Genomic DNA, 17,724 nt, shown 5'->3' on the forward strand with positions numbered 1-17,724 from the left:
TCATTTAGAGTTTCTATAGTTTAATGCTGTTGGAACCAGGGTCTCTTCTCTGTATATCTTTATCTATATACATCATGTGAATTTAGCTCCCCTAGGTCTTATGTGAGGGACCAAAGTGACGACTCCAGCTGTCATATCTGTATCTTGTCTGTACGACGCTGCTCTAATGAAGAGTGTGGATGAATAATTAGTAGTCACGGTGATTAATGTCTATATAATCTCATCAAGGCTGGTGACGCAGCAGGCTGTATCATTAGATGTGATTCTACCATTAGTCTCTCAGCGAAAGTGCAATCAGGCCCTATGGAGAAGAGGAGGGGGGGGGCACATCTTTCATAAGACAGATTCCCTCAGAGCTTTGACTATTCCTCATTGTTGAACGTGTTTTTGGGGTCACGAAAACTTTGTGGGACACGGGGAACAAGGCGGCAGTGTTTTGCCACAGAGTTGTTTCTTTGTCTAACACAGACTGAACCCCTGCTCTAATCTGGGTTATCTGGCTGTAATCGGCTTAGCCCACTGCTACTCTGACTGCCTCCAGCTCGGTGGGCACTTTCTGTGGCTTTACTCCGCTTTCGTCCTCATTGCCATTCACACTCCCACCTGAAGTCCAGAGAGACGGACCTGAAGGGAAGTTGGACAAACCACAACTCTTTTCTTTACGGGGTGTCCTGTCGAAGCTGAGGCCATGGCTGAAAGTCAGGAGATGACTTCCACTGAGGGGATGTCTGCTGCCGACACATATCCCAGAAAAATAATGGAATATATGGAAGGATTTCTTGTCTCAAAGGTAACATGCATATGGAGAGGGTGCACACATCTTCATGGTGGATCGTTTAGCAAACCTGTTGACAGTTTAATGTCACTGTTATAGATTAGACCTGTTTCACTGCTGAAGTGTTTATTGAAGCATAAAAGTGATGGCTGCATTCTGTTCAAGTGTGCAAGATTGAGTAACAGAGAACAGCATGAAGAAACTCATTCTTTATGAAGTACTTTTTACTTTTCCTACTATGCCGGGTCATACTAGCTGTTATAAAGAAGCCATTAAACAGTTTCCTCTTCCTTAAGATAGCTCCTTTAAAATAAATTGGATGGTTCACTAACTTGGGTAAGTATAGCATTTTGGCACATTCCCACCCCTAACCTTAGTGTCCGTTCTTGCTCTATCTGACACATGAGTGTGAGTGTGGAACTGACTGACAATCACAGCTTGTCGGATCGGATCCAGCAGGTTCAAGAGTAATGCTGAACTGAAGATCAGTTAAAAATACTTAAAAAAGCGTGTTTAACTCCAATATTAAGAGAGGAAACTTTTAAAATGGAAGAAATCCTTACAGAGTTGGCTGTATTTGTGACATCGGCAACTCTTCTGGTTCCAGGAAGCCAAGAGTCATGAGGGAATATCCACTGTTGGTTTGTGTTTCAGTTCAGCGAGAGGGACCATCCAGTTAGAACTCAACACATTGACAGACTTTTTCTCTACATGAAAAAAACACTCAGAAGCGGAGCACAATATTGATGCCTGCAGAGGGCGCTGTGGCTCTGTAAAAGTAACAGTGTAGTTTTAAAGATATGAATTAATCCTGCAGCAGTAGCACAAGGACAAAGCCATAAGAATTCTATCTTTAAAATACATTCATTAATATTTATTGTTGAAATATGTTTTTAGGGTTAGGGTAAACTGATACATGGTGGCTCATCAGGCCAAACACAGAGGCAGGCAGACTAAGAAATACTAACGTTTAAACAAACGTCAATAACCACAAACCATGCCTGTATAATGCTGCCTGATATAAACTGAGGAAAAATAACTAAACATCAATGTAAATAAGCAGATATCAAAGAATTAACAACAAAAATCCAAGTCGGAAACACTGTCCCTCCCCATGAATATGAGGAACATGGTGCAGTCCAATTAGCAATCAGCAGCCTTTAAGCCTGTTCTCAGACAACCGCAGCAGCAATCTCCCGGTACTACTAACTCAGTTATTAAATTAGTTAATGAGAAGAATACAGCAACAAAATGTGTGAAACCATTATCAAAACCTGCCATTAAAACTGAGAATGTTACACGAAACCAAATCTGTGTGTCAAGTTATTTACCTGTTGCATTGTGCATTTTTGTGTGTGTGCAAAAAGAAACTAAACTAAGTAGATGAAATAGATGCAAAAAGGTTCCTAAGGTTCTCTGGTCATGTGACTTTTTACAGTAATCGATATTGTCACTCAGCAGTTTGATTAAAAACAAGACCACAAACTGTGGCGGCTTTGTTATTAGATGCATCATAATATAATTGTCGTAATGTAAACACGTAATAAGTGTTGACAAACAGAATTGAATACGTGCGGGGGTTCTGTAATCTACTCAACATTGCTCTACCCCACTGAACTCCTCTGTCTCTCTCTGCGCCAGACTCTGTTCACAGCCTGTGAGCTGGGTGTGTTTGATGTGCTGCTGGCTGCAGAGCGCCCCCTGTCTGTGGAGGAGATAAGTCAGGAGGTGGGAGCCAGTCTGGATGGCACAGAGAGGCTGCTGGCCGCCTGCAGGGGCCTTCAGCTGCTCAACACACACCAGGACGATGGACGAGGTCAGCGATACACACATTAACACACACACACACACACACACACACACACAATTTAGAAGTATTTCTACCACAAAGACTACCATCCGTGATGATGTTCTTACATTTTGTTGCAGTGTTTTTTTATATTATCGAACAGTTTTATTAACATTTTGTCACCTGCAGTCATTCATTCTCAGTCACTCTTCCTCTGTCTCTCCTCTTCCTCCTCCTCCCACCACCTGGTCCAGTGCTTTACAGTAACACAGAGCAGGCCAGAGTCTACCTGACCCGCTCCAGTCCTGTATCTCTTTTCCAGTCCATCCAGTACAGCTCAAAAACCATCTACTTCTGCTGGCACTACCTGACCGACGCTGTCAGGTCAGTTTACAGAGCACAGATGAAGTCTGGAAACATTTCATAATAGAACGAATGTATTTAGTATTCATATCGAGAGGAGCTGTCTTGGCTAGATGTGAAGTATTACTTATTTATATTTAATAGTATTTAAAAGGTTCATCATTCAAGTTTTTATAACCTTGATGCTCTCGGTGAAAGTTGTGGGAAACATTGCTGTGATTGTTACATTAGAACATCTTTACCTTTTTTCCTTGTCAGTGATGAAAGATGAGAGCTGCAACAAATGTTTTTATTATTCTGTTGATTATTTTTTTCAAATACCAGAAATTATTTGATCAATAGAATATATTTAATGGGTTTTAAAACATTATATTACATTTATTGATAATGTTTTATATCCCAGCTCTGCCATCAGTGACCCTAAGCTCCCATAGATGTTTTTCCATTTACAAGTAATAACTGAAGTGAAACAAAGTGCCTACATTTACATTACTCTTTGTAAAACTAAAAGCAACCACAGTCATAATAAAGGACCTAATGCCTCAGTAGCAGTAGTGAAATTCTTCACTTTAATGAACCAGCAAAGTAAAGAATAATCACACAGCTGCACAGCGAGGAGCTGCAGGTTAGATTCATCGCCCGAGGACATGAATCCCTCTGTTTAAAGATTGATTTTAGTCTCATTGTTATGTCTGAGGCAGGATGTTCAGTCGAGCTCTTCTCTCACAGCAGCACTGGATTCACCGAGGCTGACAAGTAAAGTCCATCTGTGAGAATCACTGAAACAAACGTCAGTGCAGAGGATGTCTGAAGGATAAAGGCATCTTAAAGCAGATTACTAATTCATCTGTGTAAGATAGTGTACACATGTGAATCTATATTAACACACCTGATGATAACTACTTCAACTGTAGCTGTGAGATCAAGCTCAAGCCCATTTTAAGACCATCAATACTCATCATTTAGGTGTGTGTGTGTATGTGTTTTATGGGGACCTTAATCCGTTTATGCATTTGGGGGACTTGTCTATGAGGACAAATAAAGTCCACACAATGTAAATCATGAAATATTGAGGTAAAGACATATTTTAAGGTTAGGGATAGACAAGTAGTAACTATGGTTAAGGAGTAAGTGTCCAGGAAATCAATTTAAGTACAAGTAAAATTCTCTGAAGTCACAGACGTGTGTTTTTTCCCCCCCTTATGTCCCAGAGAAGGAAGCAACCAGTATGAAAAGGCTTTTGGAGTCGGCTCGAAGGATCTGTTTGAAGCTCTCTACAGGTAAGAAGCTATCTTTGTCACACGCACACACACTTTTTCTTTCTCATTTACATTCCCTCCCTGTCACTCCATCTTAAGCTGGCCTGTCAATCTTTTCTCTCGTCCCTCCTAAAAAGAACGGACTTGTAGGATTCATTAGGAGGCAGAGGGTGTGTGATGGAGAGAGAAAGTGAGTGTGTGGGCAGTGATGTGAGGAAACTCGGGGGCAGGGAGCAAGAATACATCTGCCAGTGTCCTTGAGGTCTTGTGTGTTTATAGTATCTGGTGCCCACAGTTTTAACGCTTCACCGATCTGCTGCTCTGCAGTTTTCAGAGGTCACACGCTCAAGTTTCCCACTTTGATTGCTAATAGATTTTGATCCGTCTGCCCGAGGCCCTGTGCTGCCCGACTGGAAGGTGCAGAGTCCATCAAAACCGAAACATGCTGGAATAACTTCTTTCCTCATCCTCATTATGGCATGATGTGAAAAACTATTGTATGCTGATGAAAGGAGAACGGAAGATGAAACAGACGTTGAAGTGCACATTTCCATTGTTTTACATCTTGATCATAAAACGAAATGTACCGGAACCAATGTGCAGATGTACTGTATGAATTAGCTCCTATTTGATGTGGGGAATCTCAGCTTTCACCCCCTCCAGTGTCAAAGTAAAATAGAAAAATGTGGAATGTCTCTGCATTTGCTTTCCTATGCACTTTGTCATCTTCCAGTTTTCACACATCGTGCAATCTAGTTTTTTGTATGCCGCTGATGGTTGGGGCTTGTGCATGTATCGCTGTATTTCTGTATTTTTTCAATTAACATTATTCTTCTTGTGTTCTTTTAAAAAGCACCTGCCGATCTCACAGAAAGGGCCTCATTAAAAGAAGATGTATGCAAAATGAGAACATTCAGAATACAAACCAAGCACACAATGTAATACACCCATACACTCAACACCTGTGCACAATTGATTTAATGTGTGGAATATCTTGTTTGTCCCCACTGATTTCCCCTGTGAATACCACGGGCAAATTGTCAAAGAGGGGGAAACGAATAGTGAAATCCTTCGCTGCATTCTTGGTGTAGGATGAGTCAAAGCTGGCTTGGTGACTCAGGCTCCTGTTTACTCATCGCCATTTAACCAGCCATGTAGTGCACCTGAATAATTTACAGCCAAGTCCCATCTTCAGCTCACCTCCTCATAGTCAAGAAAGCAGAAGAGATTTGTTGAGGAAACTGGCAGCAGAGAGGATTTGGAGGTTTTGAGATTTCAAAGCACTGCATAGTAGGAAATATAAATCCTGCAGACAAGCTCTGATAAAATCTTAATTCTGGTTATGAAACATGGGTTATATTAATGCTGTAAAGCGTGCTCTATATATTTATAATAATCTCTATAATGTATAATTTTGGCACTTTCAAATATCGATCAAACAGCATTTTTAACACTACTGCCTTTCGTAACTGTAGAAACTGAAAGTCATGTTTAGTTTTAAAATTTGTTACTTTAATTGTGAAGGCCTTGTGGTTGACATCAGCGCAGGTCAATACAGAACACTGGTTTGAGTCCGGGACATTGATATTAATGAGATTTTTCAACAAACAATGAGTAAACTACTACAATGCTTTTCTGTAGCACTTATCTAAAAAGGTTACAGAGTGCTTTACAAAATACATGGGAGTTAAACAGCACATAAAAACACAAAACATGATAACATAAACAAATGTTTTATATCAAACAACATCTATTTAAAACCAGTAAAGGATTTCAAGTATTTCCTTTTAAAAAATGTGTTTTAAGCTATGATTTAAAAACAGGTAGAGTCCTGGCAAGTTTAATCTCAGCCGAGGATTTTTCAGGGAATTGGGACCCTAATGGGAAAAAGCCCGGTCACCCATAATTACTAGCCTTGATTTAGAAACTGTGAGCCAGTGCCGGTTGGAAGATCTTGGATTGCGGCTTGGATCACAGGGAGATGGCTCCATAATATAACTGAATATAAAAGAATCTTTTAAAATTAATCCTGAATTTAACTGGCAACCATTGGAGAGATGTCAGTAATATGTGAAGACAGGACACTGAGGACTGACTGGTACGTGTAAATGGTCTGTTACTGTCGTCCAGGTGTGAAAAGACAAAGGTATGAATCAGCTTGTCGGGTCAATCTGGTCCTCCATTGATAAAGAGGCCAAGGCAACAGGAGAGCTGTAAAACAAGCAGCAGTGATACCATCCAGCATTGAACCGTAACTCGGTCACTAGAGAGTTGACATTAATGCTGAGGACTACACTGTACATCTTGTTGTATAATGACACATACAAGGACGGACATAACCAGGCTACGTCTGTTTTTATGTCTCCCAGCCGTAGAAAGCCAGTGGTCGAAGACCTTGTAAACAAATATCTCAAGATCGCCGTGAGAGAATTTCCTCAAAAATGATTAAAATCTTTATTTGGACTCAAAAATGAACTGATTAGAATTTGGGGGTCATGTGTAGGTCAAACACGTTTCGGTCTTGTTAAAAAGCCTTTTCAGGAACATCTTTAGAGGGAATATACTTAGACCCACCGATTAACTGATTATATTTGGATGGCCAAAGGTCATGAGATCTCAAGTGGGCCTTGAGGGAATATCTTCAAATTCCGAACAGTTGTCCCTTGCACTTAAAAGTCCAAGGTCACTGTGACCTTTCATGAATTTGGACTTTTTTTTGTACTGTACAATGAACTGCAATGGTTGTTGAAGGCAAACAACCTCAGTATTTCTAGTCCTGTATATGAAAATAGGAAAAGAAGGCGTGCATTTAAATGCTCTTCATCATGGACAAACGGGGCTGCAGCTGTGGTCGTTGGGGGGAGGGGCAATTCAGTAATTTATAATTGTCAGATTAAAGCTGGCAGTCTGATGTTTGGCCTCACAGTCATTTCATCTCTTCGCTTCTGATGTAATCAGAGTCTGAGGCCGCAGCAATGAGTCACTTTCAAAGTTCATGTATCTGAAGCTGATCGCTCTGCTACAGGGAAGTGAGGGGTTGGATCGTTTACATACAGTTCAGGAGTTTGGATTAAAGACATTCTAGGTTTGGATATGTATATGTGTAAAGGTGTGTGTGGGGGGGGGGGGGGAAGAGATGTCATGGTGTGGTGTAGATTCCGCAGAGCAGCAGCAGTCACTACAGGCTCATCCATTCTGTTTCACCATGTCTCACACTCATGGACGATCACTCACACACCCACACACACACACACACACACACACACAACACATGCACGCATCTTTTCTGTGGATCCAGTTGCCCCTTATTTGACCGCTTACAGAAAACGATTGAGAAAATGTTGCCACTATAGAGAAAGACATAGATAAAAGAGAGGTCAAAATAACAATGACTTGTAAACATACACTGTGTGTGTGTGTGTGTGTGTGTGCGCACAGGTGTGACGAGGAGATGGTGAAATTCATGCAGCTAATGAACTCCATTTGGAACATCTGCGGTAAAGATGTGGTCACAGCCTTTGACCTTTCGCCTTTCAAGGTTATCTGCGACCTTGGAGGTAAGTTTGTGTGTGTGTGTGTGTGTGTGTGTGTGTGTGTGTGTGTGTGTGTGTGTGTGTGTGTGTGTGTGTGTGTGTGTGTGTGTGTGTGTGTGTGTGTGTGTGTGTGTGTGTGTGTGTGTGTGTGTGTGTGTGTGTGTGTGTGTGTGTGTGTGTGTGTGTGTGTGTGTGTGTGTGTGTGTGTGTGTGTGTGTGTGTGTGTGTGTGTGTGTGTGTGTGTGTGTGTATATCAAGTCATCGCTTGTCATTTACATAAGGTTGTGGGTTCACAGTCGTTAACATTTCAAATTGTTTGTGTCGTGTTAGCTGAGTGACAGCCGGCCATACACATTACAGTAGAGTCTGTGGTGTGTGTGTGTAAAAAAGGCAGAGCATCAATAGTGACCTTTTACAGTATTGCCCCCAGCCTCTGTGAGTTAATGACGCTTCATAAATCAGTCAACCTTCACAACAAGACTCCTCCACCTGGAGATTCCCTTGTTAACCAGCCACACTCACTGTGTCACTGTTGCATTATAATACGCTGTGAAACGTCATGATGATATATTTGAATATTTTCTTACAGATTTGAATAAATAAAACAGTTAAAGTCAATTTTCACTTTCTTAAGCTCTGGGAAAGACCACAAACATTTCTGTTCTATTCTTGGTTTGTTTGTGAACCAGATTACACTAAACCAACTGAACGGATTTCCATGAAACTTGGTGGAAAGAAGTGGTTTGGGTGAGGGATGAACTGGTTACATTTTGGTGTGGATCCAGATCAGGGGGTGGGTCCAGGATCTTTTTTTTTCTGACCTTCTTTTACATTTAGTTTTTTACGTGAATCTTGATGGGAACAAAATGTCCAATGTGGTGCCGCCTGATTGAATTGTAGGGGACTGTCAGGCCTTGGCAGAGGAGTGTGCCATTCTAGCTTTGTAGTTTGACAGCCAAGAGAAGAGAATATAGACATTTTGAGGCTTTTCATTGTGGACACTGAAATTAACTGTCTGTTTTGTCATAAATTTGCATTAATGTGGACATATTTTCTTACCAGTTTGATGCGATTCTTTTTTTCTTTTTTTTTGCACAGACTGATAGTGATGTTAATACCCTATCCCCAGAAACCTGTAGGTTTCTGCAGATTAATGCTGCGTTCAGGTCTGCTTGCAGGGAAATGTTGCAGCTCTGTCAGTCCTCTGTAGATACTTAGACCTTAAACAGGTAGCTTTCATCGCTGTTCTCCGTGTTCAGCTTTGTCGAGTCAGATTTATTTATAAAACGTCTTTGAACAGCACCTTCCTCATAAAATGATTTACACCTGAGAGCAAAAAGCACGAGGAAAGAAACACAGATAGAACAAACACGACATGAACTCCGCAATGCGAAGCCAGGGCTTCCAGAGAAATGTAGAGACAAGCCAAGAATAGAGCAGGATCAAAAAGAAGGGATGAAAAAAGATAAACTTAATCGTCTTCTGTCAAAAGAAGTTTTGATCTGCTACTGAAAACTTTACGATATTTAAAAGGAAAGAGGCTTTTGTCAGAGAAATGATGAGCTTCTCATTTCATCTTATCCTGAATTCTGAAAACTTAACCGTGTCTCTTGTCTCTCTCCTCAACTGGTCCAAACTAGCAGATAATGGATGATAATGAAATTAATTAAATACAATTAATTGAATCTGTAGCTGTAGCCACACAAGACTATGCTCAGTGATGATCAGGTTTAAAAATATCCAATAGATGACCAATGAAAATCCCGTATTAATGCATTACATCAGGGTTAAAGGTTTAGATACAGGCATTGTACAGACTGAATGGCTTTTCTTTACAAAATCAATAAAGAGCCAATTAAAATGTCAAAATTTCTCTACAGTTTAATAATTAAAAAATCTATATCATCTACTTTGCTTTCAGTCAGGTTAGAAACCGTGAGTTCACAGCATTACATCCATGTGTGACACCTCGGTTGACCACACAGTGGCGCTGTGAAGCCACACATACACAGGTGTGGATATTTGCACACATCTGTCCTGTCTTCTCTCTTCCACTCTCTGTGACTGTCTCAGCATGGTGTTGACTGTTCATGTTTATGCATGACAGTGCATCACCCAAAATAAAGTGTGTGCGAGTGGACAGCAGGAGGGTGAAGGGCGTGACTGCCCTGTCCCATTAACACTTGTGTGTCTCTCACGCAACATCTGTTGTGTCTGAACGCACCTGCTGTGCAGGTGCTCCATCTCTCTGTCCTCAGTCTGTCCAGCTCTCTGCCAACCCGCTGACTTCAGTCCAAGCCTGAGTCCACATTCAAAATGTAAATCATTTACACTGGTCCAGCCACAACACTAACCTTGTATATGATGAAGGTGCACTGACTGTGGGAAGCATCTAAATATATTTGAATGTGACATTTCAGTCACACTTCAGTGGAACAGGTTTAAAAATATTAGATCCGCTTAAAGGTTACATTCATGGTTCTGACGCATAATGTCTTTATAATGTAAGCGGCTGCTATTTGCTTCATGTTGCTATGTTTATTGAACAAAACCGTGAAATAAGTTTAATATACTTGAAACCCTCAACAAAGTGCAGACGAAGGGCTGGAATGAGAAAAAAAGAAAACATAATTAGGACACAGTTGCACTTTTACAATCACAAACCTCCCATCAAACAGTTTCATTACCAAAGGGAGGCAGTAGGGTGAGCTCGGGGTCTTGTACACAGTGTTGTTTGTTTGCCTATTCCCTGCTGCGCTTTGATTTTCAACCTCATTTGACCCCTGTTTGATGTAAGAGCCACTGTGTGTGTTTGTTTGTGTGTGTTTATGTGTGTGAAAAAGGTCATGTTAGAATACTGGCTGATGGAGTAGCTGCAGGTCATGTTAGGAAGAAGGCGCTATAGGGCGAGGCAGTCTGCCCCTACACACAGACACACACACACACACACACACACACACACACGCACCCACACACACACACTTTGTAGGTTTGTCTAGGTCAGATCCTTTGATCCTGTATTCCCCCTCACTGCCTCTCAATCACTCTGCTCCATTTATAAATTCTTCATCCACTGCTCTCCTCCTCCTCCTCGTCTCTCCTTTTCTCTCCATCACTATCTGTCACTTTGTCTCACTTTCTCTGATTTCAATACATTTTTACGTCATGAACCATTTACAACGATAGTGCTGCCAAAGGATCATATTCAAATTTGTACGTGTTCTCACTGAATCCAAATGTTCCCCCTCACAGACATGTGTGGCCTTAACACATTTGGTCGTTTTACTTCGTACCTTATTATCTACTAACATGGAGGAGGTAGAGTTTATGGCCTATACTGCAGCCAGCCACCAGGTGGCGATCAAGATGTTTTTGCTGTAAAGTCATCCACCTTATTTAAGGTCATAGGGCTGAACTAAATAATCTTATCAGATTTCTAACAAGCACAATTATAATTCTAGCATGTTGATGTTTAGCTTTGCCATTTTGTGAAGCATTTTTGCGTTCTGGGATTTGCTGATTTGCATTTAACAGAAGGCAAAGGCAAGGCTGATGCAAATCTCCTGGCATTTGGTCATAATCCAAAGTATTAGCCAAATTGCAGTTTTGACCTGTTGATGGTGCTAGATGAAAAGAGAAGGTTTCACAAAAGTGATTGTAACTCCTCTTTCTATGAACCAGAAATGTCCATACAAAAGTTCATGGCAGTCTTGCCGGCAGTCAAGATATTAAACGGCAGTTCAAGGTCACAAGTAGTTCCTCCCTACTCATTTGACACTGAATCGGACTATCATGAAAGACGAGATCCTTTGTTTCCAAGCTAGAATCCACTCCCCGGTATGATTGCCTCCATTGAAGTTCCTAAAACAGAGGATCCTTTATCGTGTGAATTTCCGACTAATGTTGCCATGCTTCAAAGGGTCTGAGCGTGACCATGTTTCAGTTATTTCAGTGTGGACCAAGAATGTGATGACAACTGATGGACTGATTTTCCTTCACTACAGCGATAATGTTGACCTAACACAAGGATTTTTAACTGCGGTTCAATGTAAGGCTTCTTCAGAAGCACATGAAATAATTTTTAGCTTAGGATAAGATACGATAAGATAATCTAATCGTGTGCGGCTGTGTCCACGTGTGTGTGCTTGTTTACTTTTCCTTATATTAGATTCCCTAATAGGATTCCTAGACAGCAGCTCTGCTTCTATATAAAGCACGTGTCTCTCTGTCACTAAATTAAGTTCAATTCACTCTGGCTTATTCGCATGAATGTAGATGAACAATATCCCCTAAGCTGCCTCCTAAAACTGATTCCAAATCATGCAAATAAATAACGGGAACATACCTAAAAGTGTGTGTGTGTGTGTGTGTGTGCGTGTGATGCACTACCTTGTTAGTGAAGGCTCTGTGTATTAATTGTGCTGTAACTAAAAGTAATTCTCTCTCGCTCCCTCCCTCTCCAGGCTGCAGTGGAGCATTAGCCAAACAGTGCACGTCAGCCTACCCAGAATGCACTGTAACGATCTTTGACCTCCCCAAGGTAGTGCGTACCTCAAGGGAACACTTTGTCAGCGAGGCCGACCTGAGGATAAGCTTCCACCAAGGTATACGTCTTTACAACTGTCTGAAAGCACTTGACATTTCTAAACGTATACAGCCGGTTCAAGTTCACCCCTGCACACACATTCACACACACAAACACACACACACACACACACACACACACACACACACACACACACACACACACACACATGTTTTCATTAAAATAAATACCTGCAGTTTTCTGGCCTTCCCAAACAAAATTTTACAAAAATATAGCAGCCACATCTAATGTAGGAAAAGAAGACACGATAACCTAATAACGATGACATAATAACAAAGGAGTCTAATACAAGGTTTTAAGTTTTTGTAAAAGAAATTAATTATTGAGCTCTAGCCCAAAATATCCATTGTAAGGTCACAGTGACCTTGACCCCCAAATCTTATCAGCTCTAACAAATGTTTATGTCCAGAAAATGGGTGAGGACCGTAATGCAGATGACACTCGACAAAGCTGGTGTAATGTGTGGAATTTCAATAAAGCAGTCAAGCAAATTTAAAGTCCGATACTCAAACATAACGAAATCTTAGGGGGAAAAAGCCAGCAGCATAAGAACCTCGAGGAATGTTCACAAAGGAACGCAAGGAAAATACAAAAATGTTGAAAGGGATCAGTGACCACAGGTATTAGGACATAGGTTCACACAACCAAAAGGGCGGGAAACACAATAATAAAAGTGACCAACAACGAGATGCAGGTGGAATGGGTAGTAAAGAGACTGTCAAAATGTAAATGAGCGATCAAAAGAAAGTAATTTAACTGTGCTAGAGACGCACAAGGAGGGGTGTTCGTCAGAGATTATAATCCAGAAAACAAGGTGCACATGGAAGTCAAAAGACCATAGAGATAAATTAGAAACTAAAACCATAAGACATGCTGCAGTGCAGAATCGTGACAGTTTGAGCCAAATCCCAGAGAGCACGCCGGTTCCTGGAAGGAAGGGAACCAAGTCCGTAGGGCATCGAAAGCTGTTGCATAGAAGCATGGAAATCCCCCTGAGTTGGCTGCATTAGCTGCAGTTTAAATGAGCCGATTCTCTCAGGCCACTCGTCTGCGCCAAGCGGTTCTGACAGAGATGGGAACCAACCATAGGAGCATCCGCTTTAGATTAAGACAATTTGAGGCTGTGCTCGAGAAAGATCGTCAAAATGGTGGCGGATTTGATAGATGCAAACTGGGCTACTCTCCTTGAGATCACTCGGGGTCAGGCAGGTGTTTTCAGTAAGAGCATGGCGGTGATTGCAGAAATCTTCCGTGCTGACGTGTTTGCACTGGAAATCAAAGCTGTTACAAATGCCTGAGGCAAAGCAGAGAACGCACCCCAGAGGATGGGAAATCGCTTTCAAAGGAACCAGGCCGGTGGCGTCATGTCAGTGCAACGCACAAGTGCAATGCAGAGCCACTTCTTACGCCATGTCTCCGTGTTCATGTCCCTATCGTTCAGCAATGCAGACGGAGCTTCATGGGCGAGCACGGTTGATTCATCGAGGAAGCTGGTATGTCAGTTTACAGCCAGATCCAAATCACTTTGTCATTCCTGTGACTGCGGCCCTGGTCCTTGGGGTGTTTTATGCTGACTTGCTTGCATCCAAGGTTGCTGGTGGGCAGGTGGAGAGAATGGGGCGCCATTTGTCTGGTGTCTGGATAAGCCTGAGGCGACTCATACACACCATCAACCATACTAAAAAAACAAACCTTTTTTATGCCTTAACTAGTTCACTGCTGATGGAAATATTTTACCATCTGCTGGGTGAGCAGACATCACATAACCTGTTTGTAGTAATTATGTATGAGTAAGTAAATAATCATTGTCTTACTATTGGAAGACATGTCGACAGAATTAATAACTACATGAAATAATTAAATCAAATACAACAGTGTCTTAGGAGTGCAATGCATTGAAGTGTGTGTCTTTGTGTGTGTGTTCAGGGGACTTTTTCAAAGACCCCCTGCCAGAGGCTGACCTCTACGTCCTTGCCAGAATCCTCCATGATTGGACAGACGAACGCTGCATAGAGCTTCTCAGTCGAGTCTATGAAGCCTGCAAACCAGGTCTGTGTGTCTGTGTGTTAAAGGGACAAATGTTTATTTTTCCTTTTCCTGCTTGCATTGAGATGGCAGATTGTATCCCACAATGCAGCTGATCCCCGAGAAATCAGTCCTTCTTACTGACGCTCACACGTTCAATAGCAGCAGATGCAGAAAACCCTCCCATGTGTCTGTATGAGGCAGAAAGACAAAGAAATAAAGTTGTGATACATCGTTTTCAGTGGATTCAAAGATCAGGCTTTACTCACAGCAGACATGTTACTTTAACACAACAGAAAATGCACAGAGAAACCTCCATTCAACAACTAAAAACACCACAATCAGTTGATTGTGTAAGTGTTGCCAAAAATCCTGTTGTTAATTTGATATAGAGAGAAACGCAAAGCTTAGACCTTTTGGATCATCCTGCAGGAGGCGGCGTATTGCTGGTGGAGGCGTTGCTCCATGAGGACGGCTCTGGCCCGCTGACGGCGCAGCTCTACTCCCTGAACATGCTGGTGCAGACGGAGGGCAGGGAGAGGACAGCTGCCCAGTACGCTGCCCTGCTGGCAGCTGCCGGCTTCACCGACATCCAGCATCGTCTGACCGGGAAGATCTACGACGCTGTGCTGGGACACAAAAAGACATAAGAGCCAAAACCTCTGCTACTTGTGAGCCGCGACAGAAAGGTCACGTCAACACTGTTACTATTTCTGCACTCTGTTAGGCTTTTTTAAGATTGCAGCATAAACTTCTACAAATAACAAAATAATAAAAATGCTTGTTAACACTCTGACAATATTCTAGTGTTGTTAAGCTTTTGTACATGCTGTTTAGATTGTTGTAAACTGTTCAAATACAAAGTCAGTTTTTACTGCTCAATTTTACGATACTGTATATTCTGAATAATTGTGCATAATTTTATGGACAGCACATAGTGTGATAAAAAAAATCACTGACAGCAAAATGGTATCCACTGCAACAAGGTGATAAGACTTATTAAAGCAGCAGAAGCCTCATTACCACATAAGGGAATTCCCTGAGCTGTATCTAACAAAATTGTATGATCTACAACAAATCATAATCTTGGAGAAAAGCTAAACAAAAAAAAGTTAAAAGTTTAAGCGTAATGTTGGAAGAACGGTTCTCACCCACAGCTGGAACGCATAATACGTAAATACAAGTGGTTTGAGCCTTGTCACACCACAACATATACTGTCTTGGTCCTACTCATTAAAACATCCTTAAATGTTTTACCATCCTCTGCAGGCAGGCAGGATCCGCTTACATGTGTATTTTCCTTTGCCCGGTCGTCTCTAAAAGTTAATCATGTGAAAATATGTCCAGGTTAGAATCTGTCTTGTGTCTTCTCATCTTTTAGCTTACGCCAACAATTCAAGGCCAGGTCGATGTTAGTCTGCCACTTTCTCTTTTCCTCTTCCTCCATTCCTATGACAATTTCCTCCTCTGTTTTGTCACTGGATTTGGCATGAAGAACATACAGAGAATAGAGAGTTAACGTTTTTCCAACAAGCTGCCAACTTCAGTTCATTCTGGCCTGTTCCGATTTCAGAAAATCCAGCTTGAGACTTAACCCTGCAGTGTCGGATTCAGCAGCAAATGATTAGCTCTACATTGCAAAGGTCAACCTCTATTAGATGCTGTGCAGTGTGAGCTTCCAGTCTCATTGCAAGGAGGATGAACTTCTTTGCATATCTGTTCTCATCACTCGGTCCTAAGCCCCGTGCATGAACCTCTCGCCTCTCACTCCTCTTAACAGCACAGTAATCTTTGTACCGTGTTCCTCATAATGTTGGATGTGACTCAGTAATTCCCCTTCACAATGGCCCGGCACATCTTTTAGTTCACCCCCCCAACCCCTACTCTGTGAACAGGATGTATTCAGATCAGCCTTTTATTGGAAAGTCTGCTCTTTCATTGCGCTCCACCTCTGATGGGACTCGGTTCGCTTGAAAATAATATTGGATTGAATTGCACCCATTATTTGTTTAATTTCCATTCAGTTACAGTGCCGTTAGTGTCATTTATTTTGTGCATGACAAAAGATAATTGCAAAAAATGTCAGTGGAGGGCATCTTTTACCGAAAAAATATCAGTTTTCAGAAACCGATATTTCTTTCTCCGGCTCTCTCCCCGCCGTACGCCCACTCGTCCTCGCTGCCCTCTCCATCCTCCTCTCCCCAGCTTTTTTCTCCCTGTAATTGTGAATTAATGAGACTTCAAAGTGCAACAAATTAGAATTGATGTCAAATCCTTGTGGACAGCTTTACAGAGAGACGGCCTAATGAAGGGAAATGAAGTGCAGAGGCTGAAGACAGCTTTGACCTGTGCAGTGACAGTGGTCATACGCCCAGTGATGTGGTGCAGCATCCCTAATGTCACGGTGGTCAACTGATGCTACAGATCACTTGGTGCCTAGTGATGTGAAAATAAAACATTTATTTAGTTTATATATATTATATTTGTGTGGGTTTTCTCCGGGTTTCCTCCCACAGTGCATGTTGATAGGGCTAAGATTAACTGGAGACTCTCATAATTGCATGTAGGTATGAATGTGAGAGCTCTGATTGTTATATGTTGGCCCTGCAGGATGTAGAACGTCTCTCGCACAATGTCCCCTAGGATTGGGTCCGGCTCCCCCTCAGACCCTCAAAGGATAAGGGTATAGATAATGGACTGAGAGATGGATATTATGAGCAAACGCACTGGGAAGAATAGTCCCCTTATCGTTCTTTTTAAATATGAGACTGAATTTGAATTTAAATCTGCTATTACGTCTATAACCTGATTTAACTTTCACGTAATTATTCATCTTTCCCTCGTGCTTAAACTAGATTTGGTAAGAAAGAGCTTTATACGTTTTTCCCCTGTCTCTTTGATGAAAAAGATAAAACAGTGAGCTGTATTCTTAAAGTGGTTTTCTAATCTTGAACCTCTCAAAGCTCCTTACAGTTCAGTTTTGCCACTCACCCGTTCACACGCACATTCATACAGTGCACACTGCCGGCACATTTGGGGTTCAGTGTCTTGCCCAGGTACACTTTGAGACTCAAAATGGAAGTAGCTATCCGCAAGTAGTGAAAGTAGCCTATATAACTGCTGTGTGCAATTTAAAGTGAAAAGACCAATCGAAATCATAGCTTGAGATTGAAAAATTAAAATAAGAACCTAAATATATAGCAAATCTAGAAAATCCGCTGTAATTCTGTGCAAGTTTCTCTTCAAGTGCTCTTCCCTCACTTTTCGTCAATGATTTAGACTTGGGTCAATGTTTTCCACTTCAGCAGAGAAGGTGCATACATTTCCCTCCTCGTCTTTTCAGTTCCATTTACTGCTCCATCTCATGAGGCTAT

The 17,724-nt window shown here is 41.6% G+C and overlaps 1 protein-coding gene across 1 annotated transcript; it reads left to right on the forward strand.

Annotated features, from left to right (window-relative positions):
• Nucleotides 1-688: 688 nt before the first annotated feature.
• Nucleotides 689-15,000, forward strand: asmt (acetylserotonin O-methyltransferase). Its single transcript, XM_053440316.1, has 8 exons — nt 689-790; nt 2,417-2,591; nt 2,819-2,948; nt 4,139-4,207; nt 7,625-7,743; nt 12,183-12,323; nt 14,252-14,374; nt 14,783-15,000. Exons 1-8 carry the CDS (start codon nt 689-691, stop codon nt 14,998-15,000), a joined length of 1,077 nt encoding a protein of 358 aa, XP_053296291.1.
• Nucleotides 15,001-17,724: the final 2,724 nt, after the last annotated feature.

Source organism: Pleuronectes platessa, chromosome 14 (genome assembly GCF_947347685.1).
Source record: "Pleuronectes platessa chromosome 14, fPlePla1.1, whole genome shotgun sequence".
Taxonomy (NCBI): domain Eukaryota; kingdom Metazoa; phylum Chordata; class Actinopteri; order Pleuronectiformes; family Pleuronectidae; genus Pleuronectes; species Pleuronectes platessa.